Source organism: Falco naumanni, chromosome 2 (assembly GCF_017639655.2).
Source record: "Falco naumanni isolate bFalNau1 chromosome 2, bFalNau1.pat, whole genome shotgun sequence".
Taxonomy (NCBI): Eukaryota; Metazoa; Chordata; class Aves; order Falconiformes; family Falconidae; genus Falco; species Falco naumanni.
This window is the reverse complement of record NC_054055.1, coordinates 16,101,102-16,123,825: the sequence shown is the minus strand read 5'-3', so window position 1 is coordinate 16,123,825 and position 22,724 is coordinate 16,101,102. Positions and strand designations below refer to the sequence as shown.

Below are 22,724 nucleotides of genomic sequence, written 5' to 3'. Positions count from 1 at the left end.
TCGTGTGCACTATATGTTTTTAGTGGTTATATCAGCACTGATTTTCATCATTGGAGACACCTATTCACATCGCAAGTCCGTTGATTAAATGCTTAACTCCTGGACTTGAAGAGATAGAATACTGATGTCATAAAAGTGCTTTGATTCCAAGCTTAAGCCGTATACTTACACATCTTTGATATTGACCCAAATTTAAATACCATATTTATCCCCATTCTGACAGACCATTACCTTTTGCATTAAAATCATTATGAAAATCTGAGTGTATAAATAGACATTAACACGATTTTTATATACACCTGGACAATTTTTGTGCAAATCTGAAAGAAACCACTTCCTTTTATAAAGATCAGTGTGGATGTGTGCCAAGAAAATAATGGGGATGCTTTTCGAATATTTGTGAAAACCATTTAATGTCTTTCCATTGCTTAGTCAGGAATTGAATATGATGTATGAATAGTTAAGCTACTATAATCCAGAATTTATTTATTTTGATATATTCCTATTCTTTGATATCTTTCCTATTTTGGTGGTGCATAGTAGGATGGGCATTTCTGAACTGGGGCAAGATCATTAACTCACTGTGGGCCTGCCAAAGTGTTACCTTGTTTTGTAGCAATAAGTAAACTTTGCTTTACTAGAGGCATCCCCTTTGTGTAAAGAACTGATTGTTGATGACTGACCTTTTAGCGAGAGTTACATTGTGTCAGTTCAGTATATTTAAGAAATAAGACAAGTGGCATCAAAATAAGGAAAGAGTATATAGCAAGCAGGTTTATTTAAGTCTTGAAAAAGTGGAAGTGTTTACATATAAAGTATTTACATTATGAAGTATTTAAATGTGTGTATTACATGTATTGTCCTATAGTTCTGCTTCATATAGTACTACATACTTGTAATCAATGAAGAGTTGCATCAGAGAAGCCTGAACGATGGTAGAAAGCTTGCTGCAGCAATGGAGCACAGATAATGGAAATAATACATGGGGGAATAAAGCGCTGAGGGATTGTTGAGAGGGTACCATTTGAAAATACCTGCTGAAGAACCTGAATTTTACCAAAGCTTTCTTCAAGTTACTTTTCTAATCGTGCAGGCTATTGTTTTTTACAACTTGCTTTCCATATAAAAACTACTTAACATAATTTATTTGTTCTTTTAGATACAATTATTAAAAGCTGAAGCTTCTGGTGAGCTCAATGGTAGTATGAAAACTGCAAATGTTGAGAAATTTGAACTGCAGTAGGCTTACATTTCTACCATGTTAGATAATGCTCCACCTTCTATTGGTTCTCCTCTATTCTTGCCAAATTTACTCCAGAATATTGATCTTTCTTGTCAAGAATTAGATGTAATGGTGTTGAAGTATAATGTAGGAAGCTTCTTGCCCTCTGCCATCAACATTGAGGTTGGTTGTGGAAAAATGTAAGCATAAAGAGCAAATCCAGTGACCAGTTTTGAGTCTTGGTCTGTGTCTAGACTACTAAATTAAACATGCCTGGAAACTTTCCTTGATGCTTAGGGCCAGCTGGCACAAAATGGCCTGTTTGTGCAGATGTACACTCACTCAGTAAAGCAGAGGCTGCATGCAAACTGTCTATTTGAAGGGATCTCAAACCTTTTCGCTGCTGAATAGTGCTTGGAAGTTGGCTGGGAGACTCCTGGTTGGCATGGGCCAAAGGCATGTCAGGGAATATTTTAGCAAATTACTGGTTGTCTCTCTCAGTGATAGAGAACACTTCCTGACCTTGCCTTGCTTTTCTTCTCACACCTTTTATTCTTTTGAGAGACTGGTCAAAGAAAATAATAATAAGCAGGAGTTAGAAGAGACACTTTCAAACTTCTCTGTCAAAGCAGTGGTAGCTTTTAGAGCCAGCACTGCCTCACTTAAGTCTAGTTTATTTGCTAGTCTGTGTCTCTAGAGGAACATGGGAGAAGCAGGTGGAGTCAAGGAAGAACGCTGAGAGGTTTTCAGATGTCCCGATGGCTTACAAGGATCACATGATTTTGCTGAAAGGTCTCAAAAGGTTACTTAGTATAGCATTCTTCTTAGAAACAAATTTGAGTATTTTTTTATTGGAAAAGTTTCATGTTGCGATGGTAGTGTATAATAAAGGGAGGAATTGTTTCAGGAGTACAGTGTGAAAGAATGTTTAAAGGAGATAAGTAAGTAGCTTATCTAACATTTTGACAACATACAGGAAGACAACCACAGGTTTGGTAGACCCTCCCAAATTAGAAATTTGTGAAGATAGTGTTCCGTTTTAATATACGGTCATTTTAGGTTTGCATTGCTCTCACGCAAAATGCTTTATTTTACTAAATGTTTCCGTCAGCTGCAAATCACTGTCTGCTTAGAGTATTTATTAAATAAGGAATGAACACAGGTTTCATAGTCTGTTCTTAAAACTTTCTAGATGTCATCCCCAATGCCTTCACTTAGTCCATTATAGCTTTAATTTACATGTACACTTTTGTCTTTTTATTTTTGCAGAGGATGACAAATAGCAGCAGCTCCCCTAGCCTTCTCAATGACAGTGCCAAGCAGTATGCAGGCCATGGTAAGTACGTTTAAAGTAATAAATTTCCAAACATACTTTAATATGTAAGAGATTCACTTTTGAAAAACTGAGCCTTAAGGGTGGGGTTTTTTTCCGCTCCTCTGATTTGATTTGAGATGCAGTAGAACTTTTTTTAGCAGTATTGTATTGTGATTACTTCTAAAACAAAGCTGAAGTGCTACAGAACTCATACATTTTTGAGCCTTCCCTTTGCTGCAGTAGGGAAAAACTAAAAAAAAAACAAAACAAAACAAACCACAACTAAAACTAAAAAAAAAAAAAAAAAATCATTATTGATCTTGTCACTTCAAGTGAAATGCTACTTTGGATATCCACTGTAAAGCACTGATAGCTTAAGCATTTCTGTTGCTCTGCAGTAACATCCCTTTTTATTGTGCTTTTGAAGTAAGTTGTTGTGTGGAATGAATATACAGGTTTTTATTCTTAAATTTAGGATGTATGAGTTTTGTGAAATGTATCACATAACTGATGATTTTTCATAGCTGTTGAGTTTTGTCTTGTAAGCAGTACTTTACCTCTTACAGTTTTTTCCCTGCTAACAGGGAACATGGTTTTTAACTGAACAAAAGTGTCTCTGTAGCGCAGGCCTTCATAATCACTATACTATTGTGGAGGGTATAGTGAACTTCTGTAATTCGCTTTTCAGAATCACTGCAGATTTTCAGCTGTAGCTGTTAAAATATGTTCTTTAAAGAAGAGGGTACTACTCCCTTGTGGCAAGGGCATACATTTAAAATATATTTCTGCTCTGCAAATTACTGTGTAAATGATGTACTAGAACTCTTATTTGCATGTCTGACCCTGCAGCTAGTCTACTTCCTAGGGTTATAATTTCTTAAGCATGATAGAAACTACTATAAAATTAACTTGTTTGAAAGTTGAAATTTGTGTTTTGTTTTGTTTATTCTTTTTTCTTCCTCCTGGTTCACTTCCAGTAGGTTTTGTGATTAATTCTGTTCTTTTGTCCCAACAAACAATTAGCTATTCAAGGCAGTTGGAGGTCTCCAGTTTTAAATGCAGTCAAAGTTTGACTGTGACAGGCCAAACAGCAATAGTGATGCATCTGAAGGAGAGAAACTGGTTTCCCCAAGTCAGCCTGGTTTAAATTCTGTTGTGTCCCAATCCTTTTCTCCACCCCGCTTCCCCACCAGGCTGTGCTTCACTTGTAGAATTACCCTTTTAAGGAGTATGTATTGATGCTGAAGGAAGTGTTTCATCAGAACACCAATGTTTACAGCTGGCAGTCATCTGCTGATGAGACAGCTCAACTCATGCAGTTCAGAGTTTTAAGTTTTATCTGTGATTGTTACTCAGTTTTTGGTGTTTCAACTCTGGAAAGAGGATGCATAGGGACAAATAAAAAGCAGTAAAAAGCCACTAACAGGATGTGCACTCTTGCTACCCTTAGTTCTGATTTAAATTGTGCAGAACAGTGACAGAACAAGTAAGATCCACATCATTATTTGTAAGACTGTGTTATACAGAAGGTTACTGATTTTGGGTAACGTTAGATGGACATTAAATAGTGTCAATAGCAATTGAACTTACTAAATTCTGCTAATGAGCACCATTATATTGAGCAGTTGCACAGAATCTAATAAATGCTGTGGGTTTTAGCAGGGTGGTTGCTAAACTTAGTTTTGTCAAAATGATTTTTTTCCATACAGAAATAAGTTTAAAAATATAAAATCTCTTTTTAATGAGGGATATATAATATGTTATTTACGTTCTTTTACAGATCCACTAACCTCACCAAATTCATCCTTGTTCAATGACTTTGCTGCCCTCAGCGTGTCTCAAAGGAGGAAGGTAGGCAGCAACTACATTTTAAGTAGCAGATTTGTAGATGAGTTGACAGGGAAGGTCTGGAATAACTTGAAATGCTAGGTGAAGTAAGGATGATTCTTCTAATGTTACTAGATTTATTTTAATATGTTGCTGCTGATATAAATAAGATTTTACTACTTTACTAGACCAGACTGCTGCTGCTGTTAAGAAGTATTCAAAGTTCTTATAAACTGAAGTGTTTAAGAATGCTTTGGATATGAAAATCAGGACATAGTCCATTGAACGTGAAAAGAAATTATTTTTATTGTACTGAGTCACAAAGCCACCTGCAAGCCTTCATGGCAACAAGTTCTGAATATATTAAGAGTCATTCCTCCATTTCTTTGTACATGACGTGAAAGTAATTCTTGCAGTTTGGAATGCATTTAGTTTGAAAGACACTCTCTGGCATTATTGGGAAGCTAGGGTTTGGGATATTTTTTCTTCCTCTCTAATCTGTACTGAGAAATCTTTTTTTTTTTTTTTTTTTTTGCTGAGGGCTATATGGCATCTTCATAAACCTTTGACCTGCACCAACACAGGTTGTGGTGTTTTCCAATTATACAATTACAAATGCAGTGGCTGGAATAAGAGACAAAAGTTTGGTTCCACCAGAGTTCCTTCTCATTTTTGTGAACTGTGGCTTATCAAAAAAGATTTTATCTTGTCCCATCCAGTTGTCAAATTTTACTTTTGCTGATGAGTTTCATGCTGTACTACTTTCTTATTGGCCACATGATCTTGAACTTTCCTTGAGTTGATAATGCACTGTCTTGAACGCAAGCTATATCAGCATGCTGGTGACTTTTCATAGTTTCATTTGTGTGTTGGCAATTGGGAGCTCTGTATCATTCCTGCAGGTGAAAACTGAGCTTAAAGATAATTGCCGTAGTTGGCTCACCAGACCAATCTTCCTTGAAATGAAACACTGTTGTAGAATGTTCATTTCCTAATATTATGATGTATCCAAACTACATGGAATCTCTGAATTGCCCTTTTCCTTAATGCCAGTATAGTGCACTGGATGTTGCATGTAAGCAACTATAAATGTTGTTTATCTACTTACTGAGGATAGTAAGAATGAAAACAAGCGTATTTTTCTTCTTAACGCAGTCTGCAAGAACTGTGTCTATATATATACACACATATGTATGTATGTGCATATGCACTTACGTATGTAAACTGTATGCACCAAAGCAAACGAACTATCATACAGAAGTATTGCCAGTTGCCTCTAAAATTTACTTCAATGTTAATTAAACAGTACAAAATGAAAACCAATCAAATAACTCACAGCTCAAATACAAATGTAGAGTCTTTTCTGACTTGATCCCTTTTTTTCCCTCAAGAAAAAAAAATCAGTAAATTAAATTACTCATGGCTAAAATAGTATCAAGAGAAAGAATTATCTGTGAAACTGGTTGACTTGGATTGTTTTCCAATTAATATATCAAACATAACTGGCATTAATTGAAAGAGATCTGTGTTTTGGTTTGCATATTAATAATTTATAGTTTATTATGACTCTTATTTTGTAATGTATGTTTGTATAAAAGCTTGTTAAAGAATGTTAATAATGGGGAAGTTTCCCTTTAATATTACTTGAGTTGTCTAAAATCTAGGCGTCCAGGCTCCCTCTATGGTCAGCAAAGAGAGATAAGCAACTTAAAGGAACATGCAGCTCACATTGAGAAAAGTATTTTGTGAAAAACTAGAAGTCAGTGCCTGCTTTAAGTGGATAAAAGTTGATGGCTAAAGTTATGAGAAACAAATCACACTTCTGTGACTGACTTTTACTGCCAGACAATACATTGCAAATAGTTGTGGATGTAGTTTCTTAATATTTTTAGTATTTTTTTGTACAATAGTCAAATTGTATTCAGTGATTTCCTCAAAAGCACTAAATGCTTGAGTTCCAGGTATTTAAAAACTTCTGTGATCTCCTCTCACCAGAGTAGGTGGGGGTTATTTAGAACTTGAGCAATGTGATTTATCAGGCCAGTGCTTGATGCCTGCTGTAGCACAAGATAGCTTTTTAGATGTTTGTGCTTCTGCTTATTGACTCTAAAGGGAGCCTTGGTGACTAGCTCAAATGTAGTTGTTTACAATATCTAGTATTTGAAAAAAACTTTCAATTTCTTGCTAAGAGCCCAGAGCTAAGGTTTTGTTTGTTCCGAACTAGCTGGCAAAACCAGCATTTCCTTCGTTTATTACTGACTTGGAGGACAGATATAATACAGTCTTGGTAAGTGAATAAAGAGCAATCGCTCTCCTTTACGAATCAAGAGTTGTGATATTTTAAATATTTGGAACTATTAAGTTATTTGCAACTATGTAAAACCTGCATGTTTGTGTTGTATAAAACTGTTATTAGTTTCTGTAAAAGCATGTAATATGCAACTGTGTTAAGCAAGGAAGTTAAGTTTAATGATCTTTAGTGTCTCTGGGTATTTCTGACCATGTTACTCTGGCAGCCTGCCCTTTAACAATGGGCAGGCCATATGGACATAAATCTTTGGTATGAATAAAATATTAAAGACAAAGTTTGATTGCAATTCTAATATCCTTGCTTTTTAATTAGACAGCTTTTTTGAAACTAGTTAGTGTGACTGGGTTATTTAGGTTGCTTTTGATTATTTTGATATTTAAAGGCATTCTACTTTTTGTTTAAAAAGTAAATATAGTCCTTGAACATTTCTGAACATTCTTGAAGTTATTTTCTCTGTTTAGAAATTATTAAACTGCATTTCAATTTTAGATTTCAGGAAAACTAAGATTACTATTTAAAGACATTTTTATAGGGTACTTAAAATGAAATCAAAGGAGCTAAGTATTTCTGTAGATGGAGCCTTGGTGGAGGTTCTGTCAACCGTAAAACCTTTTGGATTTACTGTCCGGTTGTTGTAACTCCACATGCAGTAAGACAAGCAACCTTAAAGTGAATTTCCTGTAAGAGATTTTCAGGTAAGTGTTAATCTGCAACGCACAAGTAGGATTTGTGAAGCATGGAACAAAAGCTAGAGTAAGTAATAGACTAACCCTCTTTTCTGAGAATAATGTCATACTTTTTTTTTTTTTTTTCTTCAGTTACATGTTATGCTTGTTAAAAATAGGGTGGCATTCTGAACTTGAACTTGTTGGGTGTTTTTCCTAAACTGGCCTTAGCCATTACTGAGGAGAATGCTCCTCTATAAACCCTGAAATGATCTAACTGGAAAACTCCTTTAATTCATTTTGGTGGTTCTGGTAAACAGTTCGTAAAAACGTGCAACATAACTGATCAGAATCTGTTGCCAAGTGGGTGATTGCTTAATGCACTAAAAAGAAAATCAATGATGAAGGTTTTGTTTAAATTTGTTCTGAGACTGTTGCCACCAATCCAGGCTAAAGGGTTCCCCTACTTGTCACTGGTCAGCCTTACAGAATAGTGAAAAGCATTGCTTTTACATTTTGTTTTGTTTTTTCATACCTTCAATCCTCATGAAAACTGAACTCTTCTGAAAAGTTCCTAACATTGGTTTATTCCATTTCATTTTTTTTAATCGTTCAGTCACACCTAGAGGAGGATCATTAAGGTGAGAACCACTGTTAGTCCCAAGACTGCAAGGAGTGAACCAACAGCTGTAATGAACAACTTTCAGTAGAATTTCAATGCTGTTTTATGTGTATTTTGAAGACTTTTTTTTTTCTTCTTAGAACTCCTCCTTTTGGTTTTAGGTGAGTAAAAGCCAGGACCAAAAGCTAGATTAGAATGGAAAGTAAAGATTATTTGGACTAAAGTTCACCAGAACAGGGTGCTGCTGTTTAGTGCTGTCTATGGAGATTTACAGCAAGGAGACTGGACAACAGACTTCTTCAATTCATATACTTTGATCAGCAGTAATAAATGTGCAGAGAAAATTATTTTGAAACAAAAGACTACTTGTAAACCTAGTCTGCATAAATGTAAGCTTTTTAATGAGTACAAGGAGAGTTTCCCTCATCATGTTAGAAGAAAACAATAAAGCTAACTTTAGGTGCTGTAGAAACCAAATTCTTAAGACCTAAACTATTACTAGTTTATTTTTGAGTGTCCTGTCCTCCTCCTAGTTTTGTTACCTGTTGGGAAGCTATATTTCTCTCCAGCTTCCTGTCTCCAGCTCTTACCTTGACACTTCTGATACCTGATCTTTATATACTTCAGTGGTGTTCCTTGAAGAACCATGTGTGCCATGTTTGCTCTTACTGTATTTACCTTTAATGAAAATGTACAGAGACAGTTGTTTCGTAGTCTCCTGAATACCTTCTCTCTCAGAAGCATGAATCATGTTCTGGGAAGCTGAGGGGTCATTACCAAACACTACGTCACATCACTGTGTTGTAAACTGCAGAATTATGGCTGCACAGACGTTATAATGTACCTGGTTTAAACTTATATTTCAAACCTGAAGTTTTCCTTCTGGGATTATACACCCCCACTGTAATAATGAAATAAAATATTAATAATAATACTGTAATAATAAAATGCTACAGTTTATAAGGAATGCAAAAGTTGTTGCAGGAATATAGAAAGACAGACTATGCTTCTAGAGAAAATTAATAAATGTTTGCAGGTAATATGTTTTAAACATGTGCACACATTTATTGAAGACTATATAAATATTTAAAGCAACTACAAAATAAATCAATTTTGATAAATCGTGCTCAGTAAAGACCAGAGTAAAAGTTACATCTGCATTTAGTTCCCTTTTACCTATATTTTTGGTTTTTAACTGTACGCTGTTTTTCTACTATTCTTATAAGTAATGTAAAAACTTCTGGCCTATTAGAAAAGAGACTTTAAGCATTAAAACCCCTGTAGTTTGCTCACTGAGTGCTGCTTTAACAATGATGTTTCTAAAAGTACATCTTGGGGTGGTGGTATTCTGGCAAGTCTTCGCTATACAGTTTGAACTATCTGCTGTAATGATGGTGGAAAAAGTCTGCTTTTCCACCAGCTTATTTCAATTCAGCCAGTGGTATTAGTTTCTTAGTAAAGAACTTGGTCGGTATAACTACATCCGTGCTAGGTTTTAGCTGTTGTGGTAATTCATACCTCATCCAACTTGGCTAGGCTGCAAAATTGGTGACAAAAGATTTGACTGAAAGATATGTCAGTTTTCCATAGCTCTTTTTGAACACTTCAGGATTTTCATGTTTTCAGCATATGTGCTCATGAAATACACCATTTAGTATGTATACCTGAAAAGTTTTCCTTTGCTGTGATTTAAAATGCATGATGTAATGTCTGATCTGTTGCAGCTTTCACTCTATAATTTGATTGAACCAAGAATGTTTTTTTTTTTTTTTCAGTGATCAAATATGTTGCTCTGGAATAAGACCTGTTTCCATGCCAAAGAGCACATTTTAGTTTTCTTTGGGTAGAAGAATCTTATCTTTGTCTCTGTATGATACTTTCCAATTAGTGAAAGTTTTATTCAGTCAAACCCAGGGCTTCATGAACAGCTTTACAAAAAAGTTCCAGATGGAAGGGTGGCTAGTCTGCAACTGGATGTAATAATAAACATTAAAATTATAGACATATAAGCATTATAAATGTTAGCATGCTCTTCCTTTTTTTCATAAAAAGAGAAAAAAGCCCCACAACCCAACAACAAACACCAACCAACCAACTGCAATTATTTTAACCTGTCAACCAGGCTCCTATTCCACTTCTTTGTGGATATCAAAGTAAAAAAATTGTTCCAACCTTCAGAAGTTGAGATACAGAAAGCAAGTATCATCTGCCTCTACCAGGGAGAGGCTGAAAGAGGAAGAGGAGAAAGTATCTTGGTTAGCAACAAACCCAGGCCATATGAAGGTGTTTTGTAGCTCGGTTGGCCACAAAGCTTAAAAAGGAAAGACAAGACAACTTCTCTTTTTCATATTAGCAGCTTGCAAATCTGTTAGGATAATCCTGGTGACTGTATCTAGTGTTCAGGTGTAAAACCTTGTAAAGCTTATTACTAAACCCAGTTTTGCGGTTGTATTCACAATTAAGATCCTTGTTAGCTGATTGCGCCTGTATAATAGGGATTCTGCCCAGACTATCAGGCTTTTTCTCAATAACATATTGAAGTTTGTATCCACAACTGGGTGTTTCAAGTACTGTCTTTTTGTAGCTACTCAGTTATAGCTCTATTGCATGCAAATAGCATTGATGATACCAATGGCCTGTAGTTAGCTTTTTGCTTTAAAGACATAATACAACAAAAGTTGGTTCTCTTTGAGTGGACTGGCACTTCAGCTGAGTTCTTAGCCTCTTCTAATGCTCTCTTTGCCACTAACTTCTGTTAAAGAAGCTGAAGGCTTGCAAAACAAGTCAACATTGAAACTTAAAATAGCATATATTGCTTAATTCTATTATAAGTAGCACAAGGAAAATATGGTATTGTATACCTGATCTTTCCTGTCTGACAATATAATACTATTTTTATGTTTATTCATGCAGATACAGTCAACTCGCTGTACAACAGATGAGCCCTAGCTAATGCTACTGTGATACCTTTTAGCTATGGTAATTTAAGGTAATGCTGCTTAATTTGGCCTGTGATGGGGAAGGCTTAAGATCACTTCTATTTGCTTCAGTAGTATATGCACATAGACAGCATTACCATAGGTCAGATTATTCACTATAAAACATAATAGTCTGCTCGTGTATTTGTATGTCAAACTTAACTGTGCATATTTTGGTACAGAAAATGTCTTGTAAACCTAGATTTCAAAGCCCACTAGAGGTAAATGCATTTTAAGGAACAGAAATGTAATTAGGCCGTGAGTGATCCTGAAAAAATCCATTTGCAGATCTTCAGTGGAAGAAAACTTTGGAATTGTAGAGTTTGATTTGCCAGCTTATCCCAACTTAGATATTACATGGTAGTTAGTAGACAGGAGGACTTTTTACAGTTTGAATTTTTGTAAATCTTTTCTTGTTTAGATTTATTCCTCTAGGATAGCCTTGTAACATCTTACACCAGTGATGTGTCCGCTCCTGAATTAGAGGAAGTGTGGCATTGCCTACTGTCAGTGAAACAGGAGGAACTGGTGGCAAAGACACTGTTAGAGCAAATAATACGAAGAAAATGAACTTGCTAAACATGTTCCCAAACTTCTTGTTGAATGACTGAGAAGCAACTAATTAAGCTGACTTGAGGAATGTTTTCTGGCATGGGCTAATGATGTTACTTGTCTGTAGTAGTATTCTGATGTGAATATGCTACTCATGAAGGACCTTTTTAGAGTGGATTTCTTTTGTTCAGGTGTAATGTTTCTCAGACTTTGGGGGTTTATCTTTTCTAATGTAACACCTTCCTTCTGATCATGCCAACCAGTAGCTTCCTATCATTAATTGCTGGCAGTGACTTGGTTTTACAGGGCAAGGGTTATAATTATTAGCTACAGTTGAAAATGCTTACCCTTCTCACCCTGGGGAGCCAAGCTGTTGCTAGCAATTAAAGGTAGTTAGCTGTTCCCTGCCTTATGTAAACATTTGCAGTCAGTAATTACTACTGCTTCACACTTCTTTGCCCTGGAGGAACTGAACTGTTCCAGTAATGTTTTGTAGTAATTTGTTTTTTTGTTTTTTTTTCTTTTTTCTTTTAGATTTTGTTGTAATTATTGTAGTTTAACCTTATTTTTCCATTTAAAAATAATTGTGATGTTGTTGACCTTTCAAAACCTGTTTGGAACTTGTAACCATGTTGGGAGTTGCAGCCTAGTTTAAGAAATACTTGCTGAAGGATTATGAAGTATTTAAATGCTTTAGCCACCTTTCATGCCCTCCCCCCCCAAAAGTTGAACTATCCCTTCATCTGTATGACTGAACAGGTTTTTTTGCCTTATAGAAAGACTTTACAGAAGGCAAAAATGTAATTGCTCTTGTGATCATCCAAGAGATATTGTCCCCATGCCAAGAAGTTGCATGTGTTTGTCTAGATTGTCGTGCCTCTGTGTTTCAGGTAGATATATTAGTTCAGAAATGATCAGTGGCTTGCCGCTTGCTCCTTTCAAGTTGCACTGTTCTGTCTCTGTTGCTTTATTTGCTGCTCTGTGTAGAGGTAAGGATGTAGCAAAGTTGATAGACTTACTTAAACTGCTCAATCTATTTGGTCTTTCTATTGAATCTCTCCTCTTGGCAAACACTTTTTTTTTCTGTTTTCTGTTCTCCTGTAAACTCAGATTGGCTTTCTGAATCAGATGCCATTTTGCTCGTTGAAAACAAATATAATTTAGAATGATTTTGATGCAAATAGACTGAAATTTCAGTCATTTATATCAAATATAAAAATATTGTATATTCAGTCTTACAATGTCTGTCTGAACAATGAAATCCTGGCCTATTAATTCACTGGTGAAGTTTTATAGTACATAATGAAAGTAAAATTTTAATTTAGTCTCACCCACTTTATTTTTTTTCATACTAGTAGGCCAAGGACTACTGGTATATGAACTCATATTGTCTCTGTGTTGCTTTATGGCATAGAATTGACCACTCTTTGCCCCCCTTCCTCTGCTCCCCAGCACGGTCCTTCATGAAACCTGAAATACGGTTTCATTCTGTTGCCTGGTGTCTGAATCCCATTGTAACTGAAATAGCCTCCCTGCACGTTGGCTCAGTACCTCTTTTGTTTTGGTTCTCCTTTTCAAAATACATATAGATCACCTGTTATTACGGAGGATTAAAAGAACTCTTTATCAATAGGAATGTGTTTGGATACTGGGTTATAATCCAGTAGTCTGAGGCAGACTGTGCCCCTGCACTTGGTTGAACATGGAGAGAGAGATGGGGAAGCTGTTACTCCACGCTATTACTTCCAGTAGCCAGGCTAAAGAAAGCTCATACTGCTTACATACGCTGCCCTAAAGTCCAACGTTATTTGTATGCCTGACTTCTCAGACTTTGCAGTTTATGATGTTAGTAGTCCTTCTGGATTACTGAGGTGGTAAATTGCCCAATAGTTGAGTGATTCTCCCAATAAACAACCAATATTTAGATATACCGTGTTCAGGTTTGCATTTGAACTACAGGAGGACTTTGTGCTACCCATTACACAGTTTACCAGATTTCTCATTGGTATGGCAGTATTCAGTCTTGTTCATTATTATTGAAGTTGGTTAACTTGATCTTCATGGAGTTGATTGGCTTTGTAGTTCATAGTCAGTGTTGGTATCCTTGGGTGCTTTTTGTTTGTGTTTTGTGTGGAGTTTGTTTGCTTGTTTTGGGGCTTTGTTTGTTTGTTTTGCTGTTCTTAGGTTGGTTTTTTTTTTTTGTCTTAAGGCAAATGTAGTACTAGGACTCTACTCTGTTTTAATCCTTTCCAAAGTTTTCAGCCTAAAAGTTCTCAGGGAAGTAGGAGGAGGGAATCTACTTAAGTTTTGTTTTTGCAGTCATTTTATGGTAGTTTTGTTCTGTGTGTTACAAATTTTTTATAAGTGAGGAATCTTCTCCAATTAGATTCTTGCCTTGTTTCCTGAGAACAATTTTTAAAATGCATATCAAGATAGACACTGGTAAGATTTCTAAGGTGCCAGATGAAGTAGGTACCTGAATAAAGGTAAGTTAAGCTTTGATTACTTTAAAAGTGGTCTATATCCAGATGATGACAGCTGCATTTTCACATTGGAGAAAAAACAAAACAAAAACACAGCAAAAGAAAAACAGACTAACCCCTGCAATTTGGTCCAATTGTTGATACAATCTGTATAAAAGGTCCTGGTCTAAATATGCGTAGATGCTGAAATATTTCTTTTGGTGGTACTTACTATTTAGGTAGGTACACACAGGTTTGAAAGCACAGAGAAATCTAGAGAACTTCTGTACTTCACCTGTTCTGAAAGTCTTTACCAGATTTTTTTTTTACAGTATGCTTTTTTCATTTAATGGTCATATCATGCTTTATAAATAGTTCAATTTGTAGAGATCATTGCCAGTGTAATAGAAATGTCACTCCTATTGAGATGCAAGTACCTCCTGCATTGCACGTTCACTTCCTCAAGCAAGTTTTATTTTCTCTATTTTAAGTCCATTTCCAATGTGTTTATCATGGTAATTCTTGTCTGTTTTCACTTTAGACAGTAGTTGAAATTAGGCTTTTGAATATTAACTTGAGCAGAAATGTTTTTTTCTCATTTAGTTCTGCTGTAATTGGCTACTCAGGTCTACCTGATTTTTAAAAGAGAGTCTTCAGGGGATGAGTCTTGGCAAATCTGAATTTAAAAAGAAGCATACAAAAGCTGTTAATTTCTTGTTTGATAATCTAAAGGGAAGTGTTCATTATTATGATGTGATTGAAGGTATCTATTTCAAAAACATGATGTTTTTAAGCAATTCCTCATTTTTACAGAATTCCCCAATTTATGCTCATATTTTAGTGGCTGACTTGTGATGGACGGTTTTGCTTACAAATAATTAGTAGCCCCTGAAGTTTATTTTCGTTTTTTTAAAGGTACTGTTTATTATAACCAAATAGTCAGGATTGAAAGGGAACAGTCTCAGATAAATTTTACTTGCAAATTGTTTCCTATTCCACCAATCCAGAAATCACAGTGTAATACCTATTTTAGTGTAGCTTTAGATGAGGGTTGTTAGGAGTGGCCTGGTTTCTCTCCTTCTTTTTCGTAGCCCAGGAAGTATCGACTGGGAATGCTGGATGAGAGGATAGTTCCGATGGGATCAAAAGCAAGAAAATCAAAGAACCCTATTGGCTGTCTGGCTGACAGGTGTAAAACAGGAGTACCCATCAATATGGTTTGGTGGAACAGAGTCACAGAAAACAATTTACAGGTAAAATTATTGTTTATTAGTCACTTTTTCAGTATTTTGGGTGCTTTATTTTAAATTTTGAAAATGTTAGAAGCAGTTACTCCAAATATAGGTTGAGACCAGATCAAATATGTATTTCACAAAGTAGGCATAGGGCCCTCTGGGACAGTGACTTGGAGATGTTTTATTCTCTTCACCCATTGCTGTGCTATGTATTTTGCTCGATTGTTATAATCAGTGGAGGAGGAGCAAAAGTAAGCATTATATGTATTCTAAAAGCAAACATGCACAACCTTTTATTTTAATTTTCATGTTTGCAAGGTTTCTATTGGTAAAATTAGTGTTTTGTTAAAATGATTGACACTTAATGCCAATAAATTCCCTCAGCAGAGAATTTGGAGGTGTAACCACCATGATGAGAAAGTGTAAATTTTCAATTCTTATGTTGGGATAGTTTATATTTCTCAACTTTTTTGTTAAACTTTATTGTTACTTTACTTTATTCCCGAATTTTCTTCAGCTCCTTAAGAGGGGACATGTACAGCTGAATTTGAGCATATCTGTACGGAAGTAGCAGGTTATCCTTGGGTTTACCATTAATTAGCCTTCGTTATCGTCTAGGAGGAATCAGCTCAGTGTCCATTAACATGGAGTTTAGGTGGAAATTATTATAGTGGTGGGAACTGCAACACTGCTACTAATATTATTCTGTACTTGTGTAGTGCTTTTGATTCTTCAGAGATTGTTGTTTCAGTCTTTTTCTGTGAGGGTTATGTTCTTTTTGATGTTCTCTAAGTGAGCGGAATGGGTAAATTGACAACAGACTGATAAATAGAATTTCTGGCACCTTAAGAGTTTCTTTCAGTTTCCTAAATTCTGCCATGTAAGGGCCAACACGAAGCTCATATGAGAGCCCTTCCATACCAATACTAGTTTTGCATTACTTGATGTTTGGATATCTTTGTGTTACTGATACTGGAAGTCATGGACAGCATGATGCAGGCAAATGGATACTACATTGTGTAGGGGCGTTTGGGCTTAAGTCCTTTTGCTGCTGGGAGCCGCACAGCCACTGGTGAAGGAAGATGAAGCAGAAAGGAAACATTGGCAGAAGGACCAGGTAAGGTTTCAGAGGAGTGGTTGGAGCCTATGAAGCACTACTTTTCTCAAGGGAAAGAAGATTGACAGATTGAATTTGTTGTGTGTGTCTAATGGGAGTGTAAATTAGTAGACAGTTCTGAGAAGAGTGGATCAGAAAATTGATCTTTGAATTTCAGATGGACATGAAAGGGCGGGAAAAGCTCCGTTTGTACTCATCCTCTGTTTTCTCTGCTGTTCAGTGTTGCAGCAAGGTTTGTTTTTGATCTGCTCCACTTAGAGTAGAGCAAAAAACCAATGCTTCTGGAGGCTGGAGAGCCAGTAGTGTGAGAAATGGAGCTTCTGGGCAGGAGCAATTATCTTCTCAGAACCTATGCTCTCCAAAGTTGTGTTGAAAGTGTGGCAAAAGGAAGCTCAAGGTCCCCTAGCTTTCTGAGGTTAGCAGTAGTAGCTTGGGATTGGTTGCAGAGCATGTGGCTTTTGAAGGGTGCAAGTTCCTTTATTGTGCCAGAATCTCAGCTACATAATTGATTTAAACTATGTACAGCATAAGATTTTGTATTACGTGATGCAATTACATAGCTTCCCATGAAGATATGGGACTTCAGAAAAGCATGTATACGCATATGTGGTAGAAATAAGAATAAGAAGGATGTTCCAGCCATAGGAAATAAAATTGGAGGAGTAACAGGAGGGATTGCAGAGTAACAGTGGAGTCTGGCCAGACTGAATGGGGAAAGGTGTAAAAACAGGCTGCACCTGAGATTATGAGGATATATAAAGCTCTGCATAGGTGAGAAACCAACTTTTATCTTGATCTGATCATTGTAAATCTTTATATTGTAGTGTGAACGTTTTCTAAGTTATGTTAAACAAAGCTTGAACTGTTAAAAATTGGAAATTTTAATTATAAAATACAAAAAAATGGCTGGAGAAGTTTGGTACATGAAACTATGTAAGAATGGGTAGTTTCATACTGAGATTTCAGATTGACTTTTTCCTACTTTATTACGTATGTAATCCACAGATAGCATTGCTCTTCACTATTTCAAAATACAGGCTGTTTAGAGATTTTTGCAGGTGTGAATACAGGTTACACAAACTAAATTTTGGATGACTGAGTGCTAAGCAAGAAGTAGAAAGGTTAAATTACGATGGAGGCACATCTGTTTGAGGATGAGTAAGCAGAATTAACATCTCAAAATCGCTGAGGGTTTGCAGTGCTGGGCAGGTGTTGAAACTCATGTGTCTATTTGAATGTCCACTCTTCCAAAGCTATGATTTAAGAAGTGGGAGTACATTATTTCATGGTGCAATTTTTAGTAATTTTTGTCCAAAAAGTGGCTGTTTTAAAAAGCAACGTAGCTTACAGCATGCCTTGTAAAACAGTGTAATTGTTTCTCATGCATGGCAATGAATTTATAGTCCAGATCTATTTTCTTTAAATACTGCGTTACATTTAAATGATTAAAAGTGGAGCCCACAGAGAGAATTGTATTCTGGGTTGTGCATTAAAAAAGAAAAAAACCCAGCTCCTCCAAAAAACCCAAACCAAAGTTTGTTCTCTAGTGATATTTCCTACCCCATTAGGAAATGTCCTGAGCCACTACATCACCATGATACATATAATAGCAAATGGTAATTCTCTTTGAACTAGTAGGAATACATACTTCTTTAGTTACATGGATCAGTTCTTGAGCACCATGAATAACATTTTTTTGTTTGTTTCTTAAAAAAAAATAATCACAGAAATGAATTTTTGAAAAATATTGCATCAAGAACATGGACTTCTAAAACTTTAGAATTTTTACAATACTTTGAAGTATTTTTGTTAAAAAATGTGAAAATATTCCAAATCTTTACTTTTTAGTGAGTTCTTGTCAGATATAACAAAACTTTGCTAGTAGCTTTATTTGTCTGAGCTTGTGTTCTGGTTTAAAACGAAATAAATCTTTAACCAACAAATTTCACTGAGTTCTAATCAAATTCTCTAACTCTTGCAATACAGCTAATAATGTTGACTAATTGAAATGCCTATAGAGCTTATTGTACCACTGATGTGACAACTTGTCACAGTAATTGCAATAAGGTAGCATGTTGCACAAATTCAATAGTGGGAGGGAAGGAGACTTGCTTTGAAGCCCTCCAGTGTCTGCTGGGCTGCTCAGACATCACAGATTGTGTCCTTCCCTGATGTCATAGTTAACAAGGAATCCTGGAAAGGAGGTGTTGCAATGATGCTCTCTACATAAAGTGAAGCTCCTTGTATGGTGCACCTGCCCACTTAAAAACAACAACAAAGAAATGCCCCAAAAGAGCAAGAAATAACCACACATAAAAACAGGCAACACTTTTTTTGTTGTTTTCGAATTCCTAAGTGAGAGATTCTGAAAACTGTGTTAAAAATAGACTGGTAGAGGACGGCTTAGTGGTAGTTTTCTGTAACCATTACAAGATTATGCAATTTGGGATGTCAGAACAGATCAACATGAATTTTGGAGGTGAAGTAGAACATAAAAAGAGAATAAAACCACTGCATCCTGGTTCTAGTGTGGTAAGTACATTAGCAAATTATTTTGAAATAAAATGAAATCAGCCTACTTTTTGCTTTAGGTAGCTGGCTTTGGGTGTGGGTCTGAACATGGGACCAGAACCGATCCAATGAAGTAGTGTTACAGCCACCAAAATAAGAGGTGGTGGCTCTGCTGCTGTACATCTCAGTGGTGTTTCGAGATACTGAACTGGAAATGGGGGGAGGGATGCGGAGCCATTCCAGTACTCCTGTGGGATCCCTGCATGACCTTAACAAAGGCTCCATAACTTGAGCATCCGTGTGTTACAGCCTGATTCTGTACTTCATGGCACTTGGAGGATTCATTTATGAATTGATGCAGCAGTGGGGCCTTAGTAGTTTATCACTGAGGAGCATAAAGACAAATCATATTTATTGAAATTGACAGTTGATGAAACAGGAATTTTTGTTTTACTTGATTACAGAAATCTGTTGATACATGCAGCTCCTCAACATACAGTAGTGCTGCATGCTGCTGTGTGGTCCTCCTAGCGATGGTGTTCAGCTAAGATCCATGGCTTGCTCTTTATTTTCATCTGCACCTTCCTTTAAGGAGCCTTGAATTGTTTTTCAGTGATACCACAAAATAGTTTTCTTCGCCTCCACACTACGTTTTAGGTGTATTTCCTTTTTTATCTTTAAAAGCATAAAAGCCACCAGTCAAACTTTGTGCTGAATGGTGACACAAATGAGTTGTTTTATAGTCCTCCCTCACTTTTTCACTTCAGTTGTGGTTCCATCCTTACTAATTGCATCATGGCTAAATTCAGCCTTCGTTTGGACTGTATTTGTATGTGCTGTATAGAAATTGGTTTTGTATGTGGAGCTGGATGGACTCAGTTTTGCATTCTTTCTTTGGAAGTTCCTTTGCAATACTGACTGAAGGGAGGCTCTTCTTTCTTTTGGAGAGCACAGACGTAAAGAATCTGAAAATAGGGTATTTTGGTGAAATTTCTTCATGGAATCATTCTTGTGAGAATGCATGATGCAGCTATTAGTTCAGATAGTACTGAGGGAAGCTGCTTCCCTGTTTTAGTTTGACAGTATTTGTATGAGCATACAGGAAGAAGAGGGGGTGTGTGAGACTTAAAACTGGCCAGGTTGAGAGGAAAAAGGAATGGTGGTAATTTTAGCAAATAGGACTTGGAAATTACTTTAGGTGGGTTGCTAGAAAAATTTAACGTAGCTGACACAGCTGTACTTGTTTCTGTTTAATGCTGTTTGTTAAAAACATGTTAATGTTTTGAAATAATTTTGTATATGCCTTTTCACAGGACATTTGCATTTGAAACTGAAAATACAGTCTTTAGTTTGTTGCATAGTGCACATTGCTAGCAGGCTTTGTGTTTCTTGTTTGGGCTTTAGAAAGTGCATTTGCTGCTTTTATTTTTAACATCATAGCATTGCATAATTCATTACATGTCCTCTAAGTATTTCTTACATCTCCATTCTTTTATTTACTCCCAAGGCTTAATAAAAGTCTTCAATACCAGTTTTCTTTACTTTTTATTTAACAATCCTGATCTTGGACTTCAAATTTTAAGCCTGGTGTAGCATGAATAAATTGGTTTACTCAGAGATGAGTAATTGATGACTAATTAAGCAAAATTTGTTTTAAAGCTGTGCTTGTGGGACATGTAGACATAATACGGAATGAAGGAAGTGCTTTTCACTAATTAGATATAGATTATTTTCGTTCTTATCAAAATTTAAATTTTGATATTAAATTAAATTGGAAGTTTGGTAAGATTATAACAGAAAAATTGTAAAAATACCCTTTAGGATTTTAAGGCATAGTCCCCTTTTAGACAGAATTTTCAAGCTTACCATTGATCCAAATGTAAAACTGATACTGGATTTTAAACTTTGTATTATGAGTTGCCAGAGTGAAAGTAGGATATTTTTCCAGACCAAGAACATAATTTTTGGAATAATTTGCCGTTAAGAATGTGGCTTCCTAATTCTGGCATGTTTGTGTGCTCATTGGTGCAGAATAGGTTATCTACAGAGTTTGAAAAAGGAAAACTTGTATGCTTTTGGAATAATTTTAAGAACTGCAACTTCAAATAGACATAATGTATTTAAATGCAGCCTGGGGCTTAAGCTTCAAAATTTCTGTCAAAGTATTAACTAGTTTTGAACATAAATTATTAAATTTTCTTGTACTAGCTTATTGTTAGTTTATTCTGGCTGGTGGCTGTGGAGCTCAAGTATTTTTCTGTATTTAGAAAACAGCTTGAATGTGGAAGAGTCTTTTAAAATTGGAACCAAAATTTAAATCACTTTTTTGCCAATGGGGAAGGTCTTGGATTACAGCTTCATGTTTGTAATACCACAGAAAAGTAAAACAGGCTTTTATAGGAAAGAGTCTAGCTATAGAAATATTTATCTATACTAGCTAAAAATATTTTTTACTCATATAAAATACTTTCATCAAAGTTATATAAAAATAGCTTAATCTTATCAGGCGTTGATTCTGATCCTGAATTGTAACACCAAAAAATGGAACGAAAATTGAATTTCCATCAGGCTTGACCTACTCCTGTTTGTTATTCTGCAGCATAAACCCAAACTGCTTAACAGATTCCTGGGTTTGACTCTTTCACTTGGATAAACTAGAGCAGTTAAAGTGGAGCTCTCAAGCAGCTGCATTTTAAAATTATGATGGATATATAAGTAACTTTTGGAGACCAAAACTGGTCTATGAAAACTTGTGGAATGCATTTCGAAATAAAAAGTGGCTCTGTGCTGTAAGCATTGATTGAATCAGTTGGTGAAAGTGTTAACAGTTCAGTTAGAATCGTATGAATGGGATGTTGGGAACTCTCTCAGTTGTTCTAGGAAAGGCTGAGGTTATCTTCCAGAAGATGTCTTTCTCTCCACTTGCATACTTCGAGTTTTTTGCCATGTCCTGCCCTTCTTGCCTAGTTGACATAGTATTTTGGTGTGGTAGAGCTGTGGATGTGTCATGGCTAGTTTTACTGGTGGAAAAATGTGGATCTCATAGTTCTTTGAATTTCTGTGCATTTAGCAAAATGCTACAAATGCTGACCTTTGCATTCCTGGTTGTTTTGTTTGATGACTTTTCAGCTGTATTGCTATTTGGACAAATTCTATATGGCTCTTTACCACCTCTGTCATTTTTTCCAGTTTCAGTGCAGATTGGGCTGAATGGTTGCATGACAGATTTTATCTAGAGGAACACCATTCGCTTAGTTATTCCTGTACCTAAAATTCAGATAAGTCCAGAATAATACCTTTTGAGTTTACACGTGTCAGTTACTTGTTTTCAGTCTGTATAACGCAACTTACTATTTGTTTTGCTGCACTGGTGTATATTTTAGCAAGTTTTCCTTAATGTGCTTGAGGAGTTTTAAAATTCTTATGAACTTTTTACCCATGTAAATCTTAAGTGTTTTACTTGACCAATCTACATCCCTGGTTATAGCTGTTCTTTGAATACTCCAACACATGAATATATAGAATGACTACCATGTAACATCATAAGGTGGCTAACGGTTAAAATTGTGTGATTAAAGGTGCAGTATTCTTACTATTACGTTTTAAACCTGAGCATCCTCTTTAATTTTAGTTTTTAGAATCCTTTTTCCTTTCCAGTACGTTGAAATACATTAATACTATGATATTTGGCTGAAGTATTCAAATAAAGATATTAAAAACAAATTAACGCACAAAAGAATACTTTTCAAATACTCTTCTCCACTGTCTAAATTAGTGTTCTGTAATCACACTTCTTTTCTAATTTGGCGCTAACTTAATTTCTCTGATGCCACTGTATTCATATTGGTAAAAATCAATATTGGTAATTTAACAGTTGATGCATTTGGTCATTTTGAAACTGCCTAAA

At 35.8% G+C, this 22,724-nt stretch overlaps 1 protein-coding gene across 16 annotated transcripts in view; it reads left to right on the top strand.

Moving 5' to 3' along the window:
* The window catches only part of PAN3 (poly(A) specific ribonuclease subunit PAN3), an 81,805-nt gene that overhangs the window by 20,956 nt on the left and 38,125 nt on the right, over positions 1-22,724 (top strand). For 12 of the 16 annotated variants that reach the window (XM_040583411.1, XM_040583409.1, XM_040583406.1 and 9 more), the window contains 4 exons: positions 2,492-2,558; positions 4,318-4,388; positions 6,589-6,651; positions 15,046-15,207. In XM_040583411.1, the coding sequence (XP_040439345.1) occupies positions 2,492-2,558; positions 4,318-4,388; positions 6,589-6,651; positions 15,046-15,207 (363 nt within the window). The remainder of the gene's footprint in view (positions 1-2,491; positions 2,559-4,317; positions 4,389-6,588; positions 6,652-15,045; positions 15,208-22,724) is intronic. The other 4 variants (XM_040583414.1, XM_040583408.1, XM_040583407.1 and 1 more) reach the window with 2 other exon arrangements.